This window comes from Apteryx rowi, unplaced genomic scaffold (genome assembly GCF_003343035.1).
Source record: "Apteryx rowi isolate R43461 unplaced genomic scaffold, aptRow1 scaffold_33, whole genome shotgun sequence".
NCBI lineage: Eukaryota > Metazoa > Chordata > Aves > Apterygiformes > Apterygidae > Apteryx > Apteryx rowi.
In genome coordinates, this window is record NW_020449752.1 from 3508765 (window position 1) to 3527462 (window position 18698).

At 42.7% G+C, this 18698-nt stretch overlaps 1 protein-coding gene across 1 annotated transcript; it reads left to right on the forward strand.

Moving 5' to 3' along the window:
- Positions 1-11153: 11153 nt before the first annotated feature.
- Positions 11154-12272, forward strand: KCNJ1 (potassium voltage-gated channel subfamily J member 1). The gene has a single exon (XM_026071751.1). The coding sequence runs from the start codon at positions 11154-11156 to the stop codon at positions 12270-12272; it is 1119 nt and encodes a 372-aa protein (XP_025927536.1).
- The last annotated feature ends 6426 nt before the right edge of the window (positions 12273-18698 follow it).

The following is an 18698-nucleotide window of genomic DNA, read 5'->3' on the forward strand; positions in this document are numbered from 1 at the left end:
TTGGCTGAACATTGTAGAAGTCAGGGCTACAGGAACTGGAGGTAGGACAAAATCTGTCAGTTAATGTTTGCAGTGCTGTCGACACTTGTGATTGGAGCGCTAAATCATGAAAGTCTTCCAAACTACTGGTGTATGATACTTATYGTTGAGCCTCAACTGATTAAACAACCAGTATAAGCTAGCAAGTGCCAATCTACCTTGCAGCTGCTGTGTGACAGACTTGCAGGCCCACTGAGCAGCAAGAATAAGCATGCATGATCAATGGGTAGCAGATGATGTGTTGCAATATAAGCTCATGAATGTCTGAAGGGCAGGTAACTGCTCTACCACTTTGCTATGAACTTCAGTGTCCTAAGCTTTTCTTGACTGTTCAAGGGGCATGTTCTGGTATATTGGGGGGGGGGGGAACAGATCTTCCCCAGAAGATTTGAGGCCAATAGTGAAATTCAAGACTGATCACAGAAGGATCTTCGATAGGAGAGAACCTTAATTATCCAAAAGAATACAAGAGAACATGCGTCTGTTCAGGGATGCAGTGAATCCTKTGTGTTTAACAATTCTATGGTTTCATCATTGATTTCTTTGCTTTTTAGACTTACAGTAAGAAATGACTAGAGGATATATTCTCCATCCTAGATGCCCCCATTCCCTTTGTTACCAGTTGTAACCTACCCTGAATTTAGAGGGAGTCAGTAGTTCTTTGTAACTCTGGGGGGAAAAAAGGGGGAAAAAGGGCAAGTTCAAGGAAATAATCCCAAACTGCCTATTAATGGAGAGCAAGCCTAGAATGATACCCCTTTGACACATCTGCTGAAAAACTTCTGAATGTCAGACAGGACACAGACCTTCAGAGGAACCTAAAAAGCACTCACGAAAGGAATGGTCTGTTGATATTCCTGCCTAAGAGAAACTATAATCCTCAGCATAAATAGAAGAAAATGGGGGAACTTAATTGCAGAACAAYGCCAGATCAAAGCAATCAGCAGAGAACCACTGAACGGACAGAAAACTAATAGGAGAAAAGACCTCCACAGAGCACATGTGGAATTCGCCTATGAGGGTACTAGTCATTAAGGGGGATGAGAGGTGCTGAAGTATTAAGCACTATGCAACTTATGCTGTAACATAGCATGCCTTTAACCTCTGGCACCAGAGATGTGCAAAGATGAAAAACTACTTTACATGCAGTTCAGTAATATAAACTATCCAAGGAGCGAAACACATGTACACATGCCTTGATCTTGAAAGACAACCTCCCTCTGTTTTTTATCTTATGAAAGCAACAGAATAAAGTATGAAAGAGCTACCCTCTATCTGGAAAAAAATAGCAATTATTTGAATTTATAGCACACCATTATTCATAAAAGGTCCCCAAATATTTTACAAATGACAGCTGTATTCATGGATCATTTCAATTACTACTGAAGTGACATGCAATTCTAACAGTCAGGACAGTCCAAAAGTTGCTTTGTAATAAAATAACTCTACATCATGAAAAATCATTATAAACATTAAAATAGCCTCACAGTTGCATGTATAGTAGTGGAATTATTCTTATTTCCTTTGCAGACAGGGAACCTGAGTTAGAAAGCAATGGAAACAGTCTGAGACCACAGTCAGGACTGCAGCTCAAAAACTGCCTGTTTCCAGACCAATGCATCCAGCTTTCTCCTCTTCATGTCCTTAACTGTTGCAGCTGAAACTGCAGGCTACTGCTGCAGAATACAGCTATCATCTATCATGTCACCTAGTACATCTAATTCTTTTTTCTCACAATCCTACCATCTCAGAAATGCTGTTATTCCCTGATGGATAACAAAGACAAAGCAACTGGCTTGGGTTCCCAATAGGAACCTAGCAAAGCAGGAATTTGAATCTGTCTCAGGACCATCACCTTGATATCTCTGCTGCTATGGTTGGCTTATTGGCAGCAAACCAGCACAGCGTGGTTTTTTTTTTTTTTTTTTTGCAAGTTTAGAAGGTTATCACCTTGATAAACACAAGATTGGGATGCTGAATTTATAGCCTAGCTAAAGGCAAGGACTGCAAAAGGACAGCAGTCTTAAAACTACATGAAAATATTCCACAACCACTCATTTGGACTAGGATAACCACCCACTACACTCTGTACAGCTGTGCTATAAGCAGATGGAAAGCTGCAACAGAGCAGTGCTGCTGCTGCATGCGATTCATACCAGAATGATCATGAACTGTAAACATTTGGTTGCAATACCAGACAAGCTACATACTGTCTTCATCATTAAAGCACAGTAGCACAATTCAGGAGAACTCTTCCTACTGCAACTAACCCAGGTTAGATACTCACTTGCCCCTCCCACACCTTCCTCAGTTTCACTCAGATGGAATATCATAAACCTGACGAACCACAGACCAAACCCTGTCTCCGAGCCTGACTTAGCAAGCAGCATATGGCTGCACAGCATGGCCAGTAAGGGTGGTGTTTTCTGTTTGGAGTGTTCTTACTGTGTCTCTACTCTGGGGCTGGAAGCGGCTATTCCCTGTGATATGGACTACTATGAAAAGGCTTTATACTGTAGCTACACTAGCTTTCTTGCCTTTGCTCCTTTTTCACCGAGTGTAAAAAGAACAACTTTGTGGTTTCTCTGTGTACAGAGTAAGCGCAAGTCATCTTCCACCCACAGAAAAAGCTGTTATAGCAGTGTTAAGTATTTTCAGTCAGTGACCTTTCCCACACCCAGAGCCAGGTCCTTTTCAGGGTGGTATGAAGTCACTATCAGTTTAAACTCACCAATACTTTGGGAAGAAAGTTTGTGAATGGAAGCTCTTATACAACAGGGTAACGTTGAGTATTGAGATACCTTGAGATTAGATGCTGAAGCAGGGTCAGAAATGCCAGTGTTCGAAGGCGGTTTTGTCTCAGGTAATGACTGTCTTCTAGCTGTGTCACTGATGCCTAGGCCAGCTGCCTCTGTCTTTGGGGCTTCTGCAGAAAGCCCTTTTGCTGCACCATGCTGGTGACTGAGACTTGACTTTGCCCAAACTGTAGAAACATATTGTGAGTTAATGATTCACCCCCTTTAATACTTCAGCAAAGAATAACAAAATGAGAAAGCATGCAAAATCAGCTCACATGACTCTGTCCATTTGCCCCGTGACTTTTATGGTTAGTGTTTAGGTAGTATTGCGTTCCCAACTCACATCTTACTGCTGTATAGTTCTTTGATTATAGATGGCTTCTACTTTGTCATACAGGAGAGAGCTTAAAGTCTTCCCCACACCTTTAGACTGTAATACCTTTCTGGCAAAATCTTTTCCTTTAGATAATTTCAACAAAAAGTAAAATATTTTGTTTTCAAGACTTCTCAGTAAAACAGCATGAATCCTCTTAAAAAGAATTATACAACCAACAGAATACTTCTGGTGAGTTAAATTCCCAATTTTTTTTTCCTCTTCCAACCACAGTGACACATCACAAATCCACTGCAAGGAGGATCTTTTTGATCAAAAAAGAAATCCGAATAGATATAATTTGCTTGAGAATTAATTTCTACCAGAGAGCCACTTTCCACTGATTTTTTTTCCCCTGTGAAAACACACCTGTCTGAAAATATAAATAGTTCTACTGGAGAATCCTGCTGCACCGTAAAGACAGCTCAGCTCCCAGTTCTGTTCTCTAGAGGCAAGATTCCCAGCATGACCACATATCTCATGATGCACCCTTAGGGTGAAGCAGATCATCTGTTGCATGGGAATTCATCTGCTCCATCAGAGTAGAACACACCATGAGAGATACAGTCTAGCCATAGAATTCATCTGGCATTGCAAAAATATCAAATAATAAAGCTTTCTTTAGTCAGTATAAAGCGATGACCACTGGAGAGTGCTAGCAAATGTTTGTCTCGACAGAACTATTTTACAAACCTTGCTGTTTGCATGTATGAGGCAGACTGTCCACTTGGTTCAACTCTTTAGATTCTCTCCCCCAATACATACAATCATGGATTATTTCTGTCTGCAGCATTAACTACAATAATATTAATTGCTAATAATGACAGTAATTGACTTTACTGCTGTAGATCCTTTATTCATACTCCTGCACATAAATATTTAAACCTTTGAGGCCCAAACAGTCCTAAGCTTTCAAAAAACATGATTTGCCTGTCTCACCATTGCTGTGGTCTCTTCTTCCATTTATTCATTTGCCTGTATTCTCATGAATGAGTTATTCCTTCAGGCTGGCCTGGTGACAGGAAATTGCAGCCTATCTCTTCAAGCAGTGCACACCAGGCATAGTGCGAGTGACACGTTCCTGGATGCCAGTAGCTATTGCTTGTTATCACTGAAACCTGATCAGATGCATCATTCCAAAGTGCACTAAGTTAGGTAACACACCAGGGCTGCTCAGTAGCAGATCACATCAGGGAGTAAACTTTCACACAAAGCAGAAATAACAAGAATGAAGGTTTAGCTTTAAGGCAGAGGGTTGGAAAGCTGGAGACCCGTACTCCAATTTACAATTGCTATAGGCTGACAAAGCATTACAGCAGTATTACTTAAGGGACTTAGTCCCTTACACAGGCAGTGGGGAGAAGTAGGTGCCTTTGAAGGTTTCCAAGGGAACTCTCTCTGCCTCGAGGTATTCAAGGGCACCCACCTCTCCCCACTGGCTACATAAGAAGCTATGCCTGGACTGTGGGGCAGGTGCTTTCCCACTGTTTTTTGCCATCCTGGTCCCTAGATGATCCAAATCAGAGACCTGGCCAGGGCCTGCTGTGGCTCTTGTCCAGTCCACACATCAGTCCAGAGAAGTTTCCTTGCCTTAATAGCCAGAACACGGGGGAAACAAGAGAAGGAATAGTATATGTGCTGGTTGTACCCTATCACTTAGTAAGGGAGTGGCCAGGACACTCCTGAGTCCCAGTTTAGAAAGACTGAAGGATGAACCCTCCCTCCCCTCCAACCACATGGAAGAGTTAGGCACTTAAGAGGACTTGTATAGAGCCAGCTAGATCACACCTACGTGTTTACAGTAATCAGATGAAAAGTATCTATTCTAAAGATAGTACTTTATATTCACAGTGGATATTATAAACAACCCACAGACCACTCTGCCTCTTCTACTGAAATATGGCTATCACTGGAATGGAAACAGGAAGCTCTAACATCTTACCATAATTCTGCCTAGCAGGAGGAGGGGCAAGCCAGGGGATCCTTTGGTGTATCCACTACAAACTCCATCAGGAATTTAGGTTGGCAAAATGTAGTCACTTGAACTGGAACTGGACTCGGATTAGTATGCTAAGCCGGACTGAAGGACTATTTCCCAGATGCAACTGGCATTTCAGTCAGCACTTTGGAGGTACAATGACTGCACTCAGTGCTCAGATTTGCTGTCAGAAATAAATACTTAATGATGACATTGCTGTTACTGGCAAGCTGACACACAGGCAAGCTTTATTCTTGGACCTGGCGAGTCAGGTCCCCTTGCTAAAAATGTCTATCATATCAAAGTGGACATGGGGGACAGTCTAAATCAGATTCTTTTTAGACATATCCCCTAGAGCCAGCTTTAGCTGGCTGCTTTACGCAAGTTTTTATTCTTGCTACACTTACAAATGATTCAGTATAGGACCAGCTCTTTGGCTGTCCTTGATGCTTGTAAAATTTGGATATATGCAGCAAGGAGAAGAGAGGGGATGTTGCAGTTGTCATGCCATCACACCAGGTAAACTCCTCTACCCAGGGCAGCTAGTCAAGAGTAAATGAGCTGTGCTCTCCAAAGATCTCAGTAGCAAAGCAGCCAGCAGATAATGCACAAGTGTTATAGCTTACAAAATCCCTTTTAGAAAAGCAAGGTATTAGGAATTGACTAATTCAGAGAGTTTGTGCACAGAAAGTTCAGCAAAAGAATAGAAAAAGAAATGAAAGATCTGTTTGAAAAAAACTGAACAGGACTGAAAAAAATCCCTTAACCCTGTATTCCCCTTTCTTCTACCTAAGCTTCTTAAAACTTCATCTGAATCCGTAAAAGATGCATTTCTAACAAAAGCTGCAGGTTCAGTGGGCTGCTTTGCATTCTTGCTGTCTCCCCCTAATGACTAGGTTCTGTCTCCTTTTTCATACACCCATTACTGTGAGGAAGGTACACATTTGAAGCCATGGATACCAATACTGCTCAGTGTCAGCCCCCCCATCAACCCTCTAACACCTTCCCCTTCCTTCACTCAGGGATCTGCTAAAGTGCTGCACGTGGCTGAGATTAAAGCCATTTCCCTGGATTAATGTGCTCCGCACACAGCGTTGCGCAAAGGATTTATCCAAAGAACAATTAAAGCGCCTGGTCATTATCCCCCCACATTCAAAATTCTTCAAAAGAAAACAATTGAAAACAAGAGCAGAGAGGAACACTCAGTTACATTTCTGGGTGAGCAGAGGAACTCCGGCTGGTATGTAGAAATCAGGAACTCTAATGATCATTGTTATCTACCTACAGGAATGAAGAGAAAGGAAAAGGTAGAAATGCATCTATAAGAACTCTAGTTTCTGGGCTTTTATCAAATATTCTGCAGAGAATGATGGAAGATTAAGACTGAGGAGGAATTTGAGAACAGGAATCTAAAAGTTTGTTACTCTGGAGTGGAGTGTGAAATAGGAAACTGGAAGGAGCCTCCTCATTTTGGTAGCTAATCTCAGCTAACTTTTGATGATTGTCACCTTTATTCATAGAGGGGTTTTATTTGTAAATGCCCCAAAGTTTAAGAAAACAAGTAGCACACTGCACGTCCTATAAACATGTTATGCCTGGGGGACAGCAGCAACTTTGCTGACTCCTGCAACAAGGAATTTCACATGCAAAAAAGACAGCAATACCCTGTTTATTCTGGCCAAGCAGGAAACATATCCTGGTAAATATTAGCTAAGACATAGCTGGGTTACCTTTGCTGATTTAAACTGAAAGGACTTTAAGTGCTGTATTATACAACTTGTTTTATATAATCTCTCCTAGACAGTCTGTGATATATACTTGCAGCATGCTTATACAGAAGGGAATTTTTTTTTTCCTGCTGAAGCAAATCAACACACTCTAGTCATGTAAGGGAGCAAGAAAGATTTGTTGATGGGAGAATTCCCTTTGTCATCCTGCCTGAAAAAGGATATAATTCTTCTGACTTTGATCTACCTGGGGGTAGCTTAAGCAGGGCTTGTAAAACAGTCTCTAAAGAGGGCATATAAGATTTAAAGAGTTAGAAAAAGAATGGTAAAGTAAGYTTGGGATCTATTTTCAAGGTTGCAGTGTGAAGACCATGCTGATTAGCCTCATCCCACCAACTCTGATCAATAGCTATTGAATTGCCTGTCCAGATCCTTGGTCAAATTTCCAAAGATTTCCAGGGAAGGCTGAATCTGACTGTGCCATGTGGTAGCAACTTATGACCCCTGGCATGAGATGACAGGTAGATTATAAATCAGAATTTTTCTTCAGATTTCTCCTGCCTCACATCTATTCAGTAGGATGAGGAGCAAGTCTGCTGTGGCTCACCTGTGCAGAAGGTATGCGTGTGCAACTTAGGCACAGGGCATGGCATCTGGACATTTTGCACACTTAGTGCCTCTATTCAGATACCTACAGTCAATGCTCACATTACTTCAGAAAAGGACAAACTACAGAATGCCAATGACAGCTGAAGCTGCACATTTCTGCAGAGTGAAAAATACAGGCAGTAAAACAAATATCGGAAAACTTCTGGGAATGCTCTGTTGCACAGGAATATTCTTTTTGCTCAAACCATACATTAACACAAACACATTAGAAATGCGTCAGGAAAAGAGAACTTGAGGATTGTTTAGAAAATGACCTTGTTTCCCCCTTCCTCAGATATCTGCTTAAAGTTTAAACTTCGTCAGCACCATTCATAGCCAATAAATTCAGCAGCAAAAGTTTAAAACAGTGAAAAGCTGCATTACACAAGTGACCTTCATTTTTTTCTTCCTAATTTTAACTGAAAGCAGAGGAGGAAGGTGGCTTCATTGTAAGAGCAGAAAGAATAAGACTGTGAGACATAGAAACAAGTCTGTTTTCAGGGCTGTTGATACAAGCAAGGACATCAAATAATGGAAGGTACTGCTGGCTTTACAAAGTGTAATTAATTCATATTTACATTCTTTCATCTTTGATAATTTAGTATTTCCCCTTTGCTGTTGATTACCATATGGGGGCCAGAGAAGACCTTTAGATAACTATGTCTAATGGAAGAATTTCTCTGCTTTAGCCAACTAAAACATTAGGCAGCTTCTCTCAGCTAGTCTAGATGCCTACAGGGTAAATGAAAGATTTCGCCAAGGAGCAGTTCATTCCTTCATAAAACAAGCATGGTGACAAGCAGATCCTCAGAAGGTGCACATCCTTCCTCCACAGACAATTGGTAGGAGGCTGTACAACTATCTAACATTTAAAAGGCTGAAGTTAAATGAGAAATTTCACACTAAATGACTCACATCAGCATGTCTAACACTACATGCCTATGGATTATCCCCATTCTGCATATATGCAATGGGCTTAAGGGAACTAAGCAGCTGTTCTAATAGGTATTTGAGCACATCATTCTCACCAAAATCAAGTGAGAATTGGGCAGTTTTACACTGATTTGAGCCCAAGCATTTTGCTCCTGGTCAAAAAGGAAGCCTGTCATGGGACAGCAACATGATACAGGGTTTCAGGTCAGCATTGTAGTATCCTTAGCTTGGCAACTGCATTTTAAACCCTGGATGAATGCATACCATTTAATGTGCAGCAGATCTCAGGAAGAGGTCTCTGGATCACTTACAATTTGCAAAATGCTGTTTTGTGGAGAGGTGGTGTTGAATACTCTTTCTAGTTGCTGCCTCCCACTGAACAAAATAAAACATTAACTTTTATCACATACTTATATTTTACATAAGTAGCTATACTGCCACAGGGTTCATACAGAATACAGAAACCTGTTGTAAAGACAAAAGGGTCATAAATTGCCTTTCAGACCACTGCTATTGAGTCCATACATACACACCAGCAGGAAGAAAAACAAAACAAAAACACACAAACTTAAATCTTTCTCTCACTCCCCCCTAATTCTGCCAGGAACAAAAGGGAAGTTGTTTGTGTTCGTGCAGGTGACACTACAGTCAGACTGCCAGTCCATGCTCAAGCTTCTGCGCTATCTCCTTTGATATCCTACCTCACTCCATAATGGAAAGCCTACAGGTTTATCTTTTCAGCAGGTTTTCAGGCATAGAAGGGCTTCCCAGTTTGCTAAAACCTAGCTGTATCACTAGGCACAATTTGGACAAGATAATTATGAATTAAGCACTAACAGAATTATTATACATAAGGATTAGGTGCAAGACCCAGTTAATTTTCCTTTGGAGCCAGAGTGTTCCTAAGTCGAAAAAACCTGACAATAGCCTGATGCAGTCCCAGCTCTTGTAATTCCACTACCAGCAATGCACTGCCCTCACTAAAGACCTAATCTTTCTTTTCTTAAAGTCAGTGATAAAGCTTCCGTAGAGTTGAGAACAAGACTGAAACCYAGGGAGGGAGGCCCTGAATCTAAGCTGTTTTTTTTGCTCCTCCAGAGCTCCAAAGTGCCAGCATCTCAGAAAGAAATCATTCCCAAGAACATTTTTGTGTCACCTTCTATTGGGAAGGGCAGTATGACAGTAAAGGAACAGCAGCAAACAATTACAAAGCTCCCAGCACCTCCAAATCTGAGATGCACTATTCATGTGACAACTCYTTCTAAACAGACCATCATCCATAGCAGTTGCAGGTCCCTGAAACACACAGGTCTCTGCATGACTGTGGACACAATGTCCTTACAGATGCAGTAAATTCAGAATAGCCTGTGAGTCACCAGTAAGACTATTTTCCTTCAAGTTCTTTCCTTAATTTACTTGTTTTGAAGCTGAAGCATTCTGCCCCCAAGAAATGTGATTATAGGACACAGTGAAATTTAGCCGCATGAGAAGAATCTTATTCAAAGGCTGAATAAATAAGCATACAGTGTACATTTCGGGGGCAAGTTAGTGCTGCATGCTAATCTAACATGTCCTCTCTGGCAGCAGAACATATCTTATGCTTGAAGGGTGACCAACTCTGCAAGCAATTATTTCTTCCTCAAAGAACATTCCTAAGTTCTGGGTCAAAATCTGACCCTATATCTGTCTGTGAACATAGCAGGCAATCTTTAACTCTACAGTGGATCAACCTCTCCCTACACCTGCATGTTTTGAGTACCTCCAAACCTGAGAAGTTTCCAAAAGTAGATCTATCCAAATTCCAGTTTGAACACATCTGTAACATCTTCCCCATCAGTGATTCACATTCCTTGGGTCTCTTTTTAATACTGCTAGTCATAAGGGACCAAATGAACAGGGACACAGAGCTAGATTTGGTCCCTTCAAGAAAGGATTTCAGAATCTACCCCCTTTTTTAGCATTACCTCTGTGGGGAGTAGGCATAATTCTCCCACTGAAGTTTAATCTTTTAATTCAGACCCAAAAGTCCTATTCTAAATGCTTTTGGAATTTCAAAGTTTGAAACTCACACCCTCAAGCTCCATGAATGTTAAACATAACTGCCTCTCCAGCTTAACGATACCTTCTGCATCTTCTCCCACTTCTTCCCACGTTCGCTATCCACATCACATGCAGGGTCTCCTAATGCTGATGTACAGACACATACACTTGCTTAGACAGGCACTGTCCCATCTTCTAAAAAGGCAGAAAGAAACCTCAAAACCTGACTCCCCACCTGCTTCCCTGATGTACGCCTGTGAAGAAATTACCTGCCTCACTATGCCTCAGCTTATTCAGCCGACCAGAGTACAATATTTACAACATCCTTTGAATAAGTCAGCTGTTAAGTTTAATAATTTGTTTCCAAAGTTTGCTGAGCAAACAGCAGTGATTATTTTTTGCTGGAATGCTCCTTAGGCAAGAATCTGTTAGTTTCCTCAGATACTGAAACTTTTGCCCACTTGCTGAGGGAAAATATGCAAATGATCTAACTTTTTCCTAAACAAGTGTCTTGAGACTTGGGCAGAATTTATTCCTTGCCTGCAGGAACAAATGAAGCCTGTATTACCCTTAATTTTTATTATTTCTCATTCTCCAGAACACTACCAGCAGAAAGAATGTTCAACTACCTCCGGAAACGCTTTACCAGCCACATCACAGAACGTAGCCGACGACGAGCAAGGCTCGTCTCTAAAGATGGAAGGTGTAACATAGAGTTTGGCAATGTAGAAGAACAGTCAAGGTTTGTCTTTCTGATTGATATATGGACAACAATTCTGGATCTCAGATGGAGATACAAAATGACTATCTTCATTTCAGCATTCTTAGGCAGCTGGTTTCTATTTGGTCTCCTCTGGTATGTTGTGGCATACATACACAAAGATCTTCCAGAATTCAACCCTTCCATAAACCACACTCCCTGCGTTGAGAACATCAATGGCCTGACATCAGCTTTCCTATTCTCCTTAGAGACCCAGGTAACCATTGGTTATGGCTTCAGATGTGTCACAGAACAGTGTGTCACAGCCATTTTCCTGCTGATTTTCCAGTCTATCTTAGGGGTAATCATCAATTCTTTCATGTGTGGTGCCATCTTGGCCAAGATATCCAGGTCCAAAAAACGGGCTAAGACCATCACCTTCAGCAAGAATGCTGTCATCAGCAAGCGTGGTGGGAAGCTGTGCCTCCTTATTCGGGTGGCAAACCTCAGGAAGAGCCTGCTGATTGGAAGCCACATCTATGGAAAACTGCTGAAGACCACCATCACCCCAGAAGGAGAGACAATCATTCTGGACCAGGTCAACATAGAATTTGTAGTTGATGCTGGCAACGAGAATCTCTTCTTCATTTCCCCATTAACTATTTATCATGTCATAGATAAGAACAGCCCATTCTTCCACATGGCTGCAGAAACCATTCTGCAGCAAGATTTTGAACTGGTGGTGTTTTTGGATGGCACTGTCGAAGCCACTAGCGCTACCTGTCAAGTAAGGACATCCTACATCCCAGAAGAGGTGCTCTGGGGTTATCGCTTTGCTCCCATTGTGTCCAAGACCAAAGAAGGGAAATACAGAGTAGACTTCCAGAACTTCAGCAAGACAGTGGCTGTGGAGACTCCCCACTGTGCCTTCTGTCTCTATAATGAGAAAGAAGCCAAAGCCAAAGAGAAGAAAGGTTATGACAACCCTGGCTTTGTCATGTCAGAAGTTAGTGAAACCAGTGACACAAAAATGTAGTTCTGAATATTCATGGGATTTAACTTTCTTCATAATGAAATCAATCTTGACAGGCTTAACTTAGTAAAACAGCAGAGAAACATGCAGGTTCATTTTATTTCTAAAACAGCATTTATCTTCTCAAAAGCCTTAAATCAGAGAACCAGCGCAGTGATCTCCAGAACGCTATTTAACTATGCTATATATATTTCATAGAATTTATATTTTTGTACCTGTGGGACATTTTATGAAGCTGCTAAGTTGGCATGTCCAACTCACTTAAGTTCCAAGAGGCAAACAAATCTGCTAAAAGGCCTGAAAAGACAAAAAAAATTTAGGACATGTTAAAGATTCACAGCTGTTGGAATGAAAGAATGAAGAGGAAACAAGGCAAAATCTTTGAAAAACCTAAGGGACTTAGGAGCCAAAAACACAAAAAAGGTATGCCTCTAATTGCCTAAGTCCTCTCTGAAAGCAGACTCTCTGGCTCCAGAACACTTAAGCACTTTTGAACATTTCAAAACTATCCCTTCTTTGAGGCTGGTACATCTACAGAAATGGAGCATTAATGGATGGTACGTGCTTAGAAAGCTAGTAGAAAAGACAGCTTCAGCCATACTGCTGCATCTAGAGCTGGGTAAAACACCACTTCTCTTCTGTGAAAACTTTTGATTCTTTTCATGAAAAAAGAACCAAATGGAAATGAAGTGAAAAAGAACAAGGAGAGGCACAAAGAGACCCACTATGGGAAAAGAGGAATTTTGTAGCTTATTCCTGTCTCACCTTCTAGATACTCTTCTCACCATTTCCCCAGGGACTAGCTACCTGCGAAATCTGGAAGTGTCTGAAGACAGCTGTCCAGAAAGAAGGCAAGCCACAGCAGGGAGATCCAGAATACACCGATTGTCATGCATGGCAAAAGAGCAATCTACTGGGAGAAGGGAGGAAATTCCCTGGATGTATCTTTAGAAAAAAACAAAGCAAATAAGGATTATCTTTTCTTTGAAGCATGGTCTTGTTAAAATAAAAATACAGCAAAGATGCACAGATGCCTCCCATCAACAGTAGGCTTCAGATCTAGTTCTAAATGGTTCATCTTATCACAGCAAAATGTGCATCTCTAAAGGAAACAACTTCTGCTCAGTGGTGTAAAATCAGCTGAGTAGTGGTGAACATTTTCCTGGTATGATTTTTTATTTGACATTTTTAAGTTTCAAAAGCAACAAGAAGCTTCAATAACATTTGAATTCGCACTTCCTTACAGCCTGTTTTTTTTCAACCAGTTCTTTTGCTGAAAGTTCAAATGACAGACCATAGAGGGAGGTTTTGGGGGGTTTTTTTGGTTTTTTTTTTGAGGGGGGGGGAAGGACTCTTCCCAGTGATGGAATTGACCTCATTTATTTTCAACACTATGGTAAAATGGAAGTGTTTTTAAATGCTGCTGGACTAATTGATTTTAAAAGAAAGGGAGAATTATGCAGGCCAAATTGTAACAAGACAGTTATTTTGTGAATGAATGGAATGAATGTGAAAAATCAAAATCTGGGAACCAGGAGTGCTCAGGTCTCTGTCCCAATCCCATATCAACTCCTTTGTTGGTTCAGAACAAATCATTATATTTATCAGATCTGCTGTCTGTAACATGGGATGTAAGGTACTTTGTGCAAAGAACAATGGTAAGAACAATTATGTCTCTAAAGCACTTTAAAAGCCAATTCTCAACTGTATCAATCTTTCCTCTTCTATGCACCACTGCTACACCCTTCTTCATTTCTAGATGGAAAGGTCAGCACAAAGTTTTGTTCTCATTATGTTGTGTCAGAATTACTAAAATGAATGCACTATGGTTGACTGCATAGAATGCTAGAATTACCAGCTGAAATATTCAAGGTAATTCAGATATTGCCCAATAAATTAAGCATACCATTTCTGCAGTCTTGCAAGTAACATTGCTATCTGTAAAGATATTTTTACAGCCCCAATCACCACAGCATCTGAGTCTCTCCAACCATAGYGTATCTCAGATTGTTCGCAACAACAGTTTTATTATCCTCTACTTACATATGGTGCACCAAGGCACAGAGTGAATGATTAGTGGTCACCCATAGAAACCTGGGAGGGAGCAGGGAAGTGAATTGAAGTCTGAGTCATCTCAGGCTTGTCTGAACCAAAAGGCCAGACTTCTCATAGTTCTTCCTCAGTTGCTGCTACATTCCCTTTATTAAGCTTCCTGTACAGCTGCTGTGTATAATATTCATGGAAAGCAGTATTCAGGTATTCAAGAATTACCAGTTACATCCCTTACCCTTGGAGGAGAAGCACCAAGATGTCTCCTTACTGAAATGAGGAAGACAATCTCCACTGTACAAGGAAAAGTGCAAACCTCCAGCAAATCCATTCAAAAGGCCCAACCCAGCCCTGCAATGAGGTGAAAGGAAAAAAAACTATTATCTTTAATGAAAGATGGTTTGGGACATTAGGGTTAGGAAGATAATCAAATGCTACTTAGCACCTGTTCAAGAGCCAGTGTACATCCCCCAGCAAAGTTGAAAGGACCTCTAAACAGTGTGCTTTTAGTCACTGCCCTTGGAAAGCTGTCTCAAAGTCCGAGCCTAAGTGCTTCATGGCAGAGCTTTTCATTCTTTTGCTCTATGTCACTACAGCACAAGTGTGAGGAGACTTTACTCCATGTTTAAAAGTCTTAAGCAGTACTGCAATTCATATAAAAGACACTTGATCTCACTGCACAGATTATTTTCTGCTGKTCAGTCTCTTCTGAGAGATACCTCCCTCAACAGCTAGCTATACTGCCTACAATCATTTGGCACAATACAGGCAGGGCAATTGTACTCTTTGGCATGCATTTTGCTATAACRGAGGCAATACTGGCTACTGTAGGAACAGAAATGAGGGTGACAAACCCCAAGCTGATGGGGCCATTGCTGAGCTATCAAGCTGTTACTTAGGGATCACACAGGAGCTAAATGGGAATCTAGAAATGAAACGCTCCTCCCACAAAGCTCCTGCTGATTGTCACTTCAGGAAACGCTTGGTAGTGGTGCACCRAGCAGGAGATAGAGCGCTTTAGTCAGACCTCAGCAGCAGGGGAACAATGAGTGGAATTTCCTCTTTCTGTCCAGGGAGGGCTGTTTGTCACCAGAGAGATAAAGCCCCAGGGCAGGGAAAAAGGGTTATCGGGAGACATGCTGCATACTGTGCCACTCAGGACAGACTCCATAGGAAATCTATTTTGGGGCCTGTCACCCCTTACTGCCATTAAAAGAAAGTTCAGTTAAGAGGATGAAAATAAATTTAATCTTGCTGAGCAGAAGCGGCTGGAGGGAACCCACAGACCCGATACTAGAAAACAAAGACTGGTTTCTTTACACTGCCCATGACAGTGTTTCATTTTTACATCTCCACAGCATTCTTGAAGCCTTTTGCTTCTCTCCTCCTTCTGTCTGCCCATTCTGTAGCAGCAACAAGTAGTCCTTTTCATGGAGTGGAATAGGATGCACAGAAGCTAACAGCCTAGCCAAAAAAGCAAAAACTGCTGCAGAGTTAGACTTCTGTTTGCCCCAAAGGACTAATGCACATCCATGCTAGATTATGTCAGTGAAGTTTTTCACACTTGCTACTACTGRTTCAGCTACACTGTTTGAGTAGGAAACCTTGGAAGACCTGCAGTCTCCACAGTGATCTAACCAACAGACTCAGATCACTTGAGATCCTGGTGATTTTACCATGAAGAGAAATCAGACCATGTACATATTGCAGGATTAAGGCCTAAAGGCTTTAGCTATGAAAGTGCTAGCCAAGCTGCTAGGCTTAGAAATAATGAGCCTACACTAAACTTAATCTATCTTCTCATTTCACAAACAACATGTTTCTTCTACTGTATTTATTTTAAACATTCAAGCTGTGCATAATATTTCAATCATTCTGAAATACATTTACCCTCCTGCCAGCAAATGAATAAGGCATCCTGCTGACTGCTGGAGAAAGGGCCATGAATTAAAATAACTGCTTTTAGTAAACTGACATGTGCTAGTTAGCCGTCTCCACAAATTCTTTGGTAGTAATGGGTAGAAAAGAGACTCCTAAATAATAATAATACAAACCCTGGCAAACTGTTTAGATACCCATACTGACTCACATTGTAGGAATGTGGCAGACCACTGCTAACTAGCACACAGCAACTGCCTGGGTAACTTCTGCATGTACGTACTTCCTTGTAAACTCAACTACTCGCCCATAAACAAGTTAGCAGTGTACAAAGCCCCAGTACCAATGAGAGCAGCTGAGGTGTCATATCCTCTTTCCTCTCTCCAGGCAGCAAACTGATGTGATTACACTCACAGGAATTAAGCTGAGAAGAGCCTTTATTCCCCCCCCCCTTTATTTTGCCCCCTTCAATTCACCCCTGCCTTGAACTGTCATGGTGCTGGCCCAACTCATGTTCCCAGCACAAGCAGAGACAAACCACAGCACAATGCAAGGATTGTGAACAGAGCCCCTGCCACACAGGTATAGGAATGGAGCAAGTTCCTACACCCTCCGGTAAATCTGTGCCTGCAGCTCATTGCTGCAGCCTGGGGAACCTCTACGACAACAGCACCACTGGCCCTAAATCAAGCATAACCCTGTGACGATTTTGTTGGAACAAAAGTGGGTAAGGCTCAAGCCCTCTCTCCGTGGCTGCTAGAATACACAGTATGTTTCCTGAGGCCAAGTTGACATTCCTGTGGTGGAAGCCTCTGCCTGGGGAAGCTTATGGCTTGAACAAACTCTCTGCTGCACGAGAAAGAAATAAATCCTCCCTGCTCCAGGGAGTTGAACAAGCAAGGGGAGGCTGGAAATGAAAGTCTCACTTCCCATCTCGATCTGCATATCACATTACTAATCAACTAGCCAGCGTGAAGCACAAAGTATTGAGGCCCTTGCTCTCCTGGGTGACCGCATCCCAAGCAAGTTCTGCAGCTCAGAGGCAGTTATGCACTATTCTGTTGTGACAGCCTACCACAAAGGCAGGCTAGGATGCTAAAGACCACGCAGGAGTGCTGTCAGACTGATCCGAGAGCTCCACAAGTGTCTTCTGTCTTGTTGCCGCTGGATGGCACCCCTTACCTCCAGATCGACCAAAGAGCCAGCTCACATCTCAGGCAGTAACCCTAAACTTAACATTGGCAGTGCAGCAAACCTAACACCATGAACTATGGCAATCCTGAAAGAGCAAAGCAAGAATTTATTGGGACTGTTCCTTATTTTATTACACGAAGTTTAATGCATTTAGTGACTTATTTTTGGCATGAGCTCTACTAGCTGGATATATTTAGCCACTTCACAGAAGTGTTGGGAGACTTAATTCACTGCAATGAATTCAGAGGTGATGTGTAAGTGGAGGGTTGGGGGCTGTAAACATCATGTCTGCAGTGGCATCTAAAGCACCCTTAACAGTCTACAGTAGGTGGGGTGGGCTAGCAGCAGTGAGGCTGGGTCTGGGGAGACCTATATACCATTTGCAACTCTGTTCTGCAACTTCAAGCAAGTCACATTCCCCATTTAGAGCCTCAGTTTCCCCAGCTGTTGAAAAATCAACAAAACAGGCCACCTTGGGAAAGCTTTGAGTTCTAGCTCTGTGTTAGTTTTGCAACTGTGCCCAAAAGTGTCTGTTCAGCTGAAGCCCCCTCTGATTTCAGAGTGTTTCTGGTATCTCGCAGAGCCTACAAAAACCTCACACGAAGGACCTGCTGCCACCGTTGCAATGTTTGCAAACCATTATATCACCTGACAGTGTCTAGCAGCCCGAATTATGGCTCTTTGAGTCTGTGCTGGGAGCTTTACAAACACAACCAGAGGGACCTGAGCCCATTAAACCCTACAGGGTTACTGCTCCTCCACACCGCTGTAGCCAAGAGCAGACTCCAGCCCATAGCCCTGCGAGGTTTCCCCCACACTCCCAGCCCAGACACAGCCCTGCCAGCCTTACAGCTGCCCTCAGCCACATCCTTAAAGCTGAGAACTGGCACCTAACCCCCAACTCAGCACACCCCACTCCCTGCCCGGAGGGGACCAGGCACCACAGCCCCGGAGGGAGGCGCCCACAGTGCCTGGAGGCACCTGGCTGCCGGGTGCAGTAAAGTGGGGACAGACGAGGGGGGTAAAACCCGCTTGCGGGGGCGGCAACAGCGACTTACAGGGGGCAGGAGCGTGAGGTGACCGCGGCGCCTCAACGGCGGCGGCGACCGTTACCTCAGGGAGGCGCGTGAGGCGAGCGCCGCGCGCCGGGCACCCCCCCAATCACGCGCCCGCGCCGCGTGCCGAGCACCCTAGCACGTGCCCGGCACCCCCCAAGCACGTGCCCCCTCCACGTGCCGAGCAACCCCCAATCACGTGCCCCCTCCACGTGCCGAGCAACCCCCAATCACGTGCCCCCTCCACGTGCCG

Bases quoted from the DNA above. Each gene is read 5' to 3' on its own strand.
- KCNJ1 (XM_026071751.1), top strand. From the start codon at position 11,154: ATGTTCAACTACCTCCGGAAACGCTTTACCAGCCACATCACAGAACGT.